Source organism: Abramis brama (genome assembly GCF_963993115.1).
Source record: "Abramis brama genome assembly, chromosome: 10".
In the NCBI taxonomy this organism is placed as follows: domain Eukaryota; kingdom Metazoa; phylum Chordata; class Actinopteri; order Cypriniformes; family Leuciscidae; genus Abramis; species Abramis brama.
The window spans coordinates 20,288,912-20,300,986 of NC_139972.1; the positions used below are offsets into that span (position 1 = coordinate 20,288,912).

Genomic DNA, 12,075 nt, shown 5'->3' on the forward strand with positions numbered 1-12,075 from the left:
GCATAAATTAAATTCAGTATGACAAATACTACCATGATGTATATACTAACAATTGTGCTTTAAAAATGTACTTAATTTGTAAAGTATAGCCTACATTAACAGACAAAAAAAAGTGATTTAAAAAATATATATATATTATCACATTGCCATAACAGTTAAAAAAATCTTACTGGTCCTAAAAATCCTTTAAGATACATTTTTGGGAGTAAAGATGTCCATTGACAGTTCACCAAATTGTTTAGTGAATCTCATGAAACGGGTCCTTGTCTCCATGGCACGATAGTTCAGCTGAACAACACTAGGTGGCACTCGGGCACTTTATCACTCAGTGGCGAATGCGATTCTGCAGAAGGAAAGCCAGGCGCGTGGATATGACGTCAATAAAGTTTACATGTGCGGCATGACAGAAAATGGCTGCTGCAGATGAACAGCAGCAGGTTCACAGACCTGGAGCTTATAAGCAGAAAAACAAGCAGCACAAGCATGGAAAACACCGAACTAAAGGCGAGATCGGGCGGGAGAATAAGGGTATGTCTGATGGGTTTATTCACAACTATATATGCGCGAACCGTCACGTGGGCAATGCCTGTCTGACTGAACACGTGTTTAAAGGTCCCAGCAGTAATCAGTGAGACTAATGAAAAAATGTATGTCTGTGTGTGAATAAAGGTAGCAGACAATATATATACATATATAGGGAGAGAGAGAGAGTATACGTTTAACTTTTACGTTTATGTTTATAATAACTTAAGCCAGCCTAAGATGTCTGCTAGTTTTAGCTGGTTTAAGCTGGTCTCAGCCTGAACGTATCAAAAGCACCAAAGCCCCTCTAAAACCAGTCTGAGAGACCAGCATTGATACTATTCTTACTTTTTTTATGATCATTATGCAGTGTATTTGTATATTCATTCTTAATGTAACACTGTAAACTTGACCCTGTACACATCAATCAAATTAGGTAGAGTTGCTGTCATGGCTCTCACCAAGAAACAGAGAAGAGTGATAAGGAAATTGGACCGCAGAAACAAAGCCAACCAGCTGCGTCGCAACAAAAAAGACTCGGTAAAGTGACATTATTAGACTTCTGCTTGGTTTACAGATTGGCCATTAGTTGAAGAACTAAACTCCTTTGGGTTGTTGATGATGACAGGTGCTGACAGAGAAAAGGAAGCTGGGCAGCAGGGATGGACCCCCTCATCTGGTGGCAGTCATAGCCCTTCACGCACGAGTGGATCCTGGAGCTGTCACCAAAATATTGAGAGGTGAAGGACTTGATGGCGTGGTGCACGAGGATCAAGGAGTCACTGGGGCTAAGAACAGTTTTGGTCTCGTTCTACCCCGCTTTAAACAGAGATTCACTTTCTACACTCCAGACACAGGTAACACTTTTAGCAAAGGAACAAATGATGGTTAAGCACAATTAAATTTCATTTCTAACTTCTGACAGTATACAGTGGTCACAAAAATATTTAAACTACCTTTCAAATGTTTGGGGTTGGTAAGATAAAAAAAAAAATGTTTTTGCACATTTAATTGATAAAAAATACAGTAAGAATATAAATATATTGTAACATTATAAATGTTTTTACTATAACATTTGATCAATGTTATGCCTCCCAGTTGAATAAAATCTTACTGACCCCAACCTTTTGAACATTAGTGTCGATTTAAGCCATGCTCTCAAATGTTTGAATTTAATTGCATTCGATAAGACATTGAACCAAGTGAAAAAATTATGCTAATTAAAATTATTTTCATTTTTCAGTTGCTTTTAATTAGCTCGTTTAATTTTTAGTGTATGTATGAAGTCAGTAACCTGTTTTTGTAAAATGTTTTACCTGAAAAGTATGTTTGTGTTTATGGGATGCACAATATAAAGATTATACTATATATTGGCTCTAAATCAGTTATCAGCTGATATTGGAGTTTTTTATTATTTACATTTAACACTTAACAATATCAGTTGATATTGGATACCTAATTGTGCATGCTTATATTTTTATATTACAGTTGTTGTCATCTAATGGTAATGAAATAACAAAAAATGTAATAACATTGTTAAATGTGATCTTTTAGCAAATTTCAAAATAAATATCTATTTTTCCTACTGTCTTTTTTAATGTTGTAGTGTTTGATAGTAATGGCCTAATGTTTTAGGCAATTTGAACTCTTTCAAGTGTGGTTTAAGCCCTTTTTTGTCTTAAAGGGCTGTAAAAGGGGCTGAAAAAAATCTTCTTTTGTCTCACTTCAGCTGATATGCATTCACTCCTGGATGTGGCGAAGATTGCAGACAGTTTGGTGTTTGTGTTAGAGTCCACTGAAGGTTGGGACAGCTATGGAGACTACTGCCTGTCCAGTCTCTTTGCCCAGGGGTTACCGAGTCATGGTGAGAACAATCAGTTTACCACTCGTTCTGCACAAATATTTGAGTGTCACGATTGACAAATCGTAATCAATTCTTCTTCCTCTTTGCCCTGCAGCTCTGGTGTGTCAGGGAGTGGCTGATCTAGCGGTGAAGAAACGCACTGAGTCTCGAAGGGCGCTCTCTCGTTTGGTAGAGTCTCGTTTCCCAGAATCGCGTCTCTTCCCAGCGGACAGCGAGCAGGATGCCACGCTATTGCTGAGGCACCTGTCGGCACAGAAACAGAGACGGCTGGGTTTCCGCTCTCGCCGCTCATACCTGCTGGCTCAGAGAGCCACATATATACCAAACTCCAGCCAGAATGGGACAGGGGGCCCAGCCACAGGGTTAGGAACCCTCTGCGTGTCAGGATATGTTCGAGGCTGTCCTCTACAAGTCAACAGGCTGGTGCATATCACAGGTCATGGAGACTTCCAGCTCAGCCAGATCGATGCTCCTGTAGACCCTCTACCCATAGTGACCGCAGCCCCTCGCCCAGCAAAGACAGGACGAGACGTAGAGATGACGGTTAGGAGGCTACGTTACTGTTCACTTTTGAAGACTGCATTTTTTGTTGTAATGGTGAATTTATAGTGCAATTTATTATTAATTAATTAATTAATTAATTAATTAATTCCAAGTTCAACACCAAATCCTAACTAGGAGCAACAAGCATTAAAAGCAGTTGTTCTCAACTTTTTTGACTCCAAGACCCCCTATTGTCCACAACAATATTAGAAGCCCCCTCCTCACATAATTTGAAGACTTAATGATGCCCATAATATTAATGATCCTGTTAATTCATGGAATAATAATGTTCCCCTGAAGGAATTATGGTTACTCTTTACAATAAGGTCCCATTTGGAATGCATTGACTATCAGTAACACAAAGCAATACATTTGTTACAGTATTTTGTTAATCTTTGTAGTGTTTTCATTGTTAGTTCATTAGCCGAAGTCCATTAAATATTAAAATAAACAACTTTTCAATTAAACCAAACTTAGATTAATAAACCAAATTGTGTTCTTATTGGCTGTTATGTGGCATCATCTTTTCACTTTCATTTTGGATGGACTAATTAATTGATGCTGGAGTGTTGTCTCACCTGATATATTTATTATTTGTGATGTTTATTGGTTTATTTATTAAGATCGTTATATCTTTGTCTCTCTGTATGTCGTGTAGGATGGTGGGGATGGAGATATGAACGGGGAAGTTCGGGTGTTGATGAAAGCAGACCCTGAGAAGAGAGAGAGCCTGCAGGCGGAGGCAGAGGTTGATCCCATGGATGGGGAGCAGACGTGGCCCACAGAAGCAGAGCTGGAGGAGGCAGAAGGTACTGTATTACCATGAGCTCTTGAGCCATGTTCACACCAGTGTCTACTGACTATGCAAATGAGCAACAATGTAATGTGGCGGCTGTCAAGTGTTGGCAAGACAGAGAAGTTAATATTAGTGAGTGGTTTCATTGTTCTATATGATTTTCTAGATTGATTCATGGCATGCATTTATAACTTTTCATCTTGTTAATGATATGAGGCATTATGCACTGTTGCAACTCCCATGCAAACTCTTTCTCTTCCAGAATATTTGTATTTAGCTCAAGAAAATTAAGATTGTCAAAACAGAATGAGATCTTTTTTTGTTTGTGGCAATACATCTCATTAATGATTAGAGTTTTAAAAGTTATGGTTAATGTACTGTCTGTATGTATGTATGTATGTATGTTATAGTGATTGATATGTATTTATTTTTGTTCAGGTGGCATAAAGAACAGGAGAGTGATGAAGGTACCAAAGGGGACATCTGACTATCAGGCCATATGGATCAAAGATGATGCAGAGGAGGAAGAGGATGATGATGATGTTGACAGCTGTGATGATGATGAAGATGGGATGATGGATGATGAAATGGATGGTGATAATGAATCTCAGGTGAGTTTTTATTATTTTGACACAAGCTGTCACAAGTTTTTGATGAAGCATTTCCTTTAGAGAAAAATCAAACTACAGCCTCCTCTGCCGTAACCAAATACCTACAAATAGGAAGCTATTAAAGATAGTCCACCAAAATAAATCCCACGGGTACTGTGAACAAGCATGAATATAGATGAGGGATTTTACAGATTTCCTATTTTTTTTCCGCCATGAGATGTATGACACAGGTGAATTGCATTAATCACACAGAGAACCTAATGTACATGTCAAATATAATTTTTTTCCATACATGTTTTCAGTGTCTTGTATTGGCTCCGTTCACAATAAATGCAGCTCCATCTCTGCAAGCATTGTGAGTTTGGGTAGAGTACATTTGAAAACGCAACGTGCGCCTCCCGTAATGAGAATATAAATAAATCTGCAAAATGTATGCAAAAGAGAAGTTTTAAGGTCTACTTGCAGCCAAAATAAAAGCTCTGTTGTTTAACGTTTAAAAGCAAAGAAATTGACACAGTCTTGAATATTAATATTTAAATGTTATTGTTGTTCTGTAAAAAAAAAAGATTTATTATTATTATTAATAAAAAAACTAAAAAATTAGCATGAATAAATACTGTATTTATTTTACAGTAGTATTATTGTAATAGTGATATAATCTATCTATAAATTACAGAAACGTCTGTCTGTGTGACTGTCTGTCTGTTATTCGCATATCTCTCGAACCGTTAGTTACGTGGATTTCAAACTTGACAGGTGTCTTGCTACGTGCACGAGTAAGTGCAGTGCCAAGTTTGACGTTGTTTGGATTATAAATACAAAAGATATCGTTAAATATATCGGTAAAAGAAGCACTTAGAAGGTTGTGGTTTAAAAATAAACATTCTGACATAAACACTGTCAGCTAAACACTCTGTCAGCTACACTGTTTACTTCTGAATATTATATTTTATTCACGGCAATCATTTGTAGTAGCCTATTCACAAACTGTTTGCTCAAGCGTAGCGTTTTATCGGAGTTCACTGTGTAGCCTGCTCCCTGAATTGTCGCGCTTATTCATTTGTGGATGTTAACTGAATCCGTAAGTCAGCTGCACTGTTTATCTCTGAATATTATATTGTATTCTGGTGCGCTTAACGTTATCACTACTGTGTAATAGTAGTCTATGCTATTCACCAACTAAACATATCCTATTCAATGCGTTCACAATCTCTTTCACGGCCATCATTTGTAGTAGCCTATTCACAAACTGTTTGCTCAAGCGTAGCGTTTTCTCGGAGTTCACTGTGTAGCCTGCTCCCTCAATCGTGTAGTTCAATTTTCCATATTTATTTTATGTCAGTATCAGTATTTGCTTTCTACCATGCACAAATAAAAATGTCACTGAACTTTTGCTGTGTAATTGTAACAGTGAGCACTCAAACACACCAAACCAACAATTACTAAAAACACACACAAAAACTGATTTTGCACGGGCACTTTGCACTAGTAATAATAAAATACAATTTAATTAATAAAATAATTTTAATAATGATAATTATTGTTATTTTATAGTTGTAATGGGGGTGATGGAGTAAGCATATTTTCCTTTTTTTATGTTCTTAGATGATCACATTCCTGATTCTAGGTTTGTTTTTTATAAATGTATATACAATTGACCATTCGCAAAGACCCACCCCCTTTAGTTACTGCTGCTATGTCCGACAAGGGACGCCGCTCTCACGCCACACACCATGTTCTCACACAGTGAAAAATACATCGCGGAGCAAAGAGGACACTGACAACACGCTGACAGACAGGACAGACCAGCTTACTTTTGATATGAAACAAAGTCTCAACTTTCAAATTTGGTCATTTAAAAAAAAAGAATTTTAAACAACAAATACCGTTTTGTGGCCCTTTAATGTGTCTGACAGATTGCTGTAGAGCCTCAGTTAAAGCTGCTCGTGAACCGATCATCTCTTCCTTCTAGTTCATTTATAGCATCAAATAAACATGAATGAACATAAGAAGGAATGTTGTTTTAACTGCGGAAAGACGTCAGTACACTCAGTTTTTCAAGTTCAAATCCTCCAACGTTAATCTACTAACTCTCCTGACTGCTTTGTCGGACAAAAATGGCAGATTCGGCGGATGGCGGATTATGATTGTTCTGATCGCCTGTCAATCAAACTCCCTGCGAAGGGTCAATTGCATCTCAAACCCTAGGAAGCAAACATGGTTTGTTTTTGTATATCTGTTATGGCAACCTGCGAGGTGGCAGCAGAACTTGACAAAAGCGTGTTAAACCCAAGTACATCTGACTGCCTGATAATGATTGAAGGTCTAAATAAAGTCAGAAGGATGAGATGGAGGGTGGGCACGGCGCGGGCGGAACACTGCATACGTGACTATGCGCTGTGTGGCGGAGAGGCACTGTTTGTTTTCTCAACGTCTGCTGCTTGGCCTTAGTGCCAGGCATCTCGACGCAACAATAGTGTTTGGAGAGGGTGTCCCGAGAGAAGCCTTCTGTCTTCCTGCTCTTTAGACAGAACTTCCTGTCGAGACTTGTGGGGGGGGCGGACATTTATTTATACCAGCTGGGCTTGAAAGAACAAGGGGAAGCTTGACACATATGGAAGCTCTGGTCCATTTATTTTCTTTAATCATAATTAGCATGTGTTTGATGTCTTGGGGCGCACCAAAGGAGACTTTTCAATGCGAGATGTTAACAATAGGGAAGTGGTACTACAGATGATTACGGAGATTATTTTTATTACTGCACCTGCGATTGTTCTACAGGTTGACCCCACAGGGGGGTGAATGCACCCCAGCGGTATGTCTTGTCTTTTTCCCTATCTCAGCCACTATGCTGTCTGTTTAGTGGACTTCAAAGAAATGGCCTGTTTTGTTTGGGTTTGCTAGACTCTATGTGGATGTATGTTTAGAGAAATGTTTTTACGTTTTACATGCTTCTCTTCCTCTCTAAGGATGCTGAATCTGAATGCGCATCTGAAGGAGATGATGACGATGTGGAAGAAGAAGAAGAAGAGGAGGAGATCAGTTCCTCTGGACACACCGGAGGCGATCAGAAGTATGACAAAGAAATTGACGAGGCTGAAGAGGGAGAGGGGTTGAGGAGGTACAGAGAGGCGCGTGCCAATGAGATGTTCCCCGATGAAGTCGACACTCCCCTAGACGTCCCAGCCAAGACACGGTAAGAACCACAACAGTTCCAACAATGTATCTGTCAATATTCGATTTTAAAGGCATAGTTCACCTAAATTTTTTAATTTGTATCTAATTTTACTTGCCATCATGTTGTTCCAACCTATGTGTTTTTTTTTCGCCCCATGAAACACAAAAATTACTAAAATAAGCTATTTTCATTATTGAAAATGATGGTTAGTGATGGTTCATTATTGGCATTAGGGATGAGCATATATTAAAATTGGCTGTTACAGATAAACCGATAATTATTTTTATGTAATGGCCATTATTAAAATTCAGCAAATGTAAAAATAAAACACTAAATACTAAAATCCATCCTTTTGAATGCTACAATTGAATTTAGGCATCACAACATTATAATAATATTATAGTATGGAAATATGGGTATTCAATGGGATTACATTTAACAGTGTTAAGTTTTATAGTAAGTGTTAAGGTAATATAAATGTTGCAAACAGTTCAAATAAACATGGTTGATATGATAAATAAAAAAAAAACTCTAATATATGCTGATAACCGATATGGTACCGATATATTGAATTGTATTTATGTATGTGTGCGTATTATGTATATGTGTATGTATGTATTTATGTATGATGTATATGAACTGGCTGTTTTACCAGTAGTTGACTGTGCTGTCAAACTCCAAAAAAGACAAAAAACACCATAAAGGTCTTTTAAATATAGCTTTACATTGCTGTTTAAAAAAAAAAAAAAAATCGTACTGATGCCAGACTTTTGAACAGTCATGTACACAAGGTTTCTACCCAGCTTACTGGTCTGTTCTGCATGCTCAGGTTCCAGAGGTACAGAGGTCTGAAGAGTTTCCGTTCCTCCCCATGGGACCCCCTGGAGAACTTGCCCCCCAACTACTCGCGCATCTACCAATTCCAGAATTTTGAGCGCATGCGTCGCCGAATATTAGCAGATGCTGCTAGAGAGGAGGAAGGAGCGATGGTTTGTATGGGGGACTGGGTGTGGGCTAGAGAGTTCTCACAAATAAACCTTGGTTTTGTTCCAAAAACGTTGGTGTTTCACGGTTTACCCAAGGAATTTGTTTGGAAATGTCCGTCTTTTATTCCTGCAGGTAGGCTGGTATGTGACTCTTCATATTGTGGACGTTCCTCCCTCAGTAATGGAGAGCTTTCTGTCCGGAAAACCATTAGTGATGGTGTCCCTGCTACCACATGAACAGAAGGTACTTACAGCTTCTCAAACATTTTAAGTGATTAACATAAAATTCCCAAAGGGTAGAATGTAATTGAGATGTTTCAAAATACAGTGCTACTGCTCAGTTTAAATGTGCTTTCACAAATAATTATAGTCAGTTTTGAAATGGCCATCTCTTTGCAGATGTCAGTGATGCAAATGTTGGTGCGGCAGCACCCGAGCAACACAGAACCCATCAAGTCTAAAGAAGAGCTGGTGTTTCAGTGCGGTTTCAGGCGCTTCAGAGCTTCAGCCATCTTTTCACAGCACACTTCTGGTAATAAAAGCCTATAGAGAGCATCATGTTTTTCAGAGGACTTCTTTTATAGCAGGGCCTTTCAAACATTTTGATGCCACGGACCCCTAAATAGGATGTTCCCTTTGCGAGGGACCCCTTTCTTAACCAATAAAATAAAAATACACACACAGAAATGTTGAAAATGTGTACATTATTATCTGGAAAATATTTACATAGCTGTATCCTTTTTTCTACCCACCATTAGTGTACTGTGTTTAGTGTTTATAAGTGTAATGAAGATAAAATATAAAAGAGTGGTAACACTTTAGTTTAGGGTCCAATTCTCATTATTAACTAGTTGCTTATTAGCATGCATATTACTATGATATTGGCTGTTTATTAGTACTTATAATGCACATATTAATGCCTTATTCTGCATGACCATATTCTATAACCCTTAATCCTAGCCAATACCTAAACCTAACAACTACCTTACTAACTATTAATAAAGCAGTAATTAGGAGTTTGAGGCAGAAGGAATAGTTGATAGTTATTTAATAGTAATAATTGGAGCCTAGTCTAAAGTGTGACCAAAACAGTTACTGTCATTAATCTCATGAACACAGACTAATCTTTGAAAAACAGAATAAAACAGTAATGTAATTATTTATTTAATGATATCTTTTTATTTTTTGTTTATAAATATTATAATAATTTGGTTTAATTAATTTATTTGTGTTTTTAAATTTTAAATTATCAGTCTCTGGGTCTCCACACCCCTGCTTTAAAGGACTGCCAAGTCTAGCACTATGGTTGATTTGTATCTGAAAAAAATGATGGGTCATTTAGGTCAACGATCCCTTCAAACGAAGCCTTTTTGTCTGTCCACATGATGAATCTGACAGGGTTAAATCCATTTTTCTGTGTCCTCAGCTGATAAACACAAGTTGGAGCGGTTCCTGCGTCCTGATGCTCCTACAGTGATGTCTGTCTATGCTCCCATTACTTTCCCCACAGCTGGTGTCTTGGTCTTCAAACAGAGAGACAATGGTGGGGAGAATCAGACACAACATTTGATTCAAAAAGAGAACTGCCTTCACCAGTACAGCATGTGGTTCAGCTTTTTGGTTTTGCCTTAACCACAGGTATGCAGGACCTGGTGGCCACAGGCACTCTTTTGAGCTGCGACCCTCGGCGTGTGGTTTTGAAGAGAATCGTGCTGAGTGGACACCCTTTCAAAATCAACCGGCGCTCTGCTGTGGTCCGTTACATGTTCTTCAACAGAGGTGAGAACGGAGGCGTTAGTCATTTCCTCTGTTTACCTTCAGATGTGTGTGTGGTGTTAAATGAATCATTCTGTTGAGATATAACATTTGAGTCCAACATTAAAGCATTTCTTTTTTTGCAGATGATATTCTGTGGTTTAAGCCAGTAGAACTACGTACAAAATGGGGACGAAGAGGACACATCAAGGAAGCTTTAGGTATGAAAAACAACAAAAAAACTCCGCTGTGGAGAGAAACGTTTAGTACTGGTTTCACAGACAGGGCTTAGATTAAGCCAGGATTAGGCCTTAGTTCAATTAGACATTTAAGTAGCCTTTTTAAAATGTTCCTTAGGAAAAAAACATTACTGATGTGCATCTTGAGACAAAAACAATGACACTGGCATATTTTAAGATATGTCACTGAAGTTGCTTTCAGTTAAAACGGCTCAAAAATGCATTTTAGTCTGGGATTATCTTAAGCCTTGTCTGTGAAACCAGGGGATAATGAACTTAATATTTACTAAAGAATTTACTAGCATTTTAAACTTGACAATACAAACATGGCTCAAAATATACATTTTCGACCAATTAGATCACAAAATATTTTTTCATGATGATAATTTTACTATTATTATTATTATTAAGAATAATTCAAATTGATTTTATCAATAAAATAATAAGCTTACAATAATAAACAATATTATCATCATTAGTAATAGTATTTTTTATTAAATAAAATTATTTCATAATAAATATTTTAAATATTAAGCATTTAATTAAACTTAATATTAATGATGATAAACACAATCTAATAATCATAATAACTATTATTAGTTATTATTATAGTTATAATTATAATAGTTATAATTTGTGTATTTAAGATTAATAATAATAAATATTCATAATGCTTATTTTATTGTCTATGATTCTTTAGATATTCATCAAGACCAGTAATAAAACTGATTTAAAAAAGTCTCAGTTCTGAATATATTTACACAAAGTAATGAGTTTTGTTCGTATATAATATTGGTTGAAATAATATTTATAGATTAATACTTTACTGGGCTGAAAATATACATAGGAATGATTGTAACAAAATGGCTAACAAAACTGCATTTTAATTGGGGAGACAAAGAGGGAAAAAGTACATTCTTAAAAAATGGGTGTTTGGTACTCTTGAGTATTTTATGACACTTCTATTTGTGCTTTTGCAGGTACTCACGGCCACATGAAGTGTGTATTTGACAGTCAGATGCCCTCGCAGGACACTGTGCTGATGAATCTGTATAAGAGGGTGTATCCTCGCTGGACCTACGACCCCTATGTTCCCGCCCCTCTACCCTGGGTCAAGAGAGAGGAGCCACCGGCGTTCTGTGACATTGACATGGACTAGAGGCAGGAAGTTATGAACTGAAAGCAATGGAAGCATAACATGACACTGACTGCTTGTGTCACAGCTACTCGGATATTGATTCTCTGTACTTTAATTGACAAATAAATGTCTATATATAATTTCTGTGCTTGTTTGAGTGTTCTTCAAGCATTTCCCATAGTTTCATTTGATCAAGTCCCTCAGTGACCACTAGATGGCAAACATGTATTAAAGTGAAAATGGTTTCTTTCCACAGAGTAAGAGTTTGACATTCCTTTTTGAGTCTGGGATGTTTTTAACCAATATCAGTACAGACATAATGGCGTTTGTTATTTATAGCCTCAGGTTGACAAATTAACCCATGAAATAATTTCTTAAACACAAAAAATGTTTGTTAACCAGCAAAACGCATCCTTAGCAGTGTTGTGGAGGAGCATAGGAAA

At 37.3% G+C, this 12,075-nt stretch overlaps 1 protein-coding gene across 1 annotated transcript; it reads left to right on the plus strand.

The window, feature by feature from the left end:
• The first annotated feature begins 375 nt into the window (after positions 1-375).
• Positions 376-11,772, plus strand: tsr1 (TSR1 ribosome maturation factor). Its single transcript, XM_084126720.1, has 15 exons — positions 376-528; positions 959-1,062; positions 1,151-1,379; positions 2,252-2,386; positions 2,481-2,929; positions 3,588-3,738; positions 4,164-4,336; positions 7,306-7,532; positions 8,344-8,503; positions 8,634-8,744; positions 8,900-9,032; positions 9,927-10,043; positions 10,139-10,279; positions 10,402-10,476; positions 11,475-11,772. Exons 1-15 carry the CDS (start codon positions 411-413, stop codon positions 11,651-11,653), a joined length of 2,502 nt encoding a protein of 833 aa, XP_083982846.1. The 5' UTR covers positions 376-410; the 3' UTR covers positions 11,654-11,772.
• The last annotated feature ends 303 nt before the right edge of the window (positions 11,773-12,075 follow it).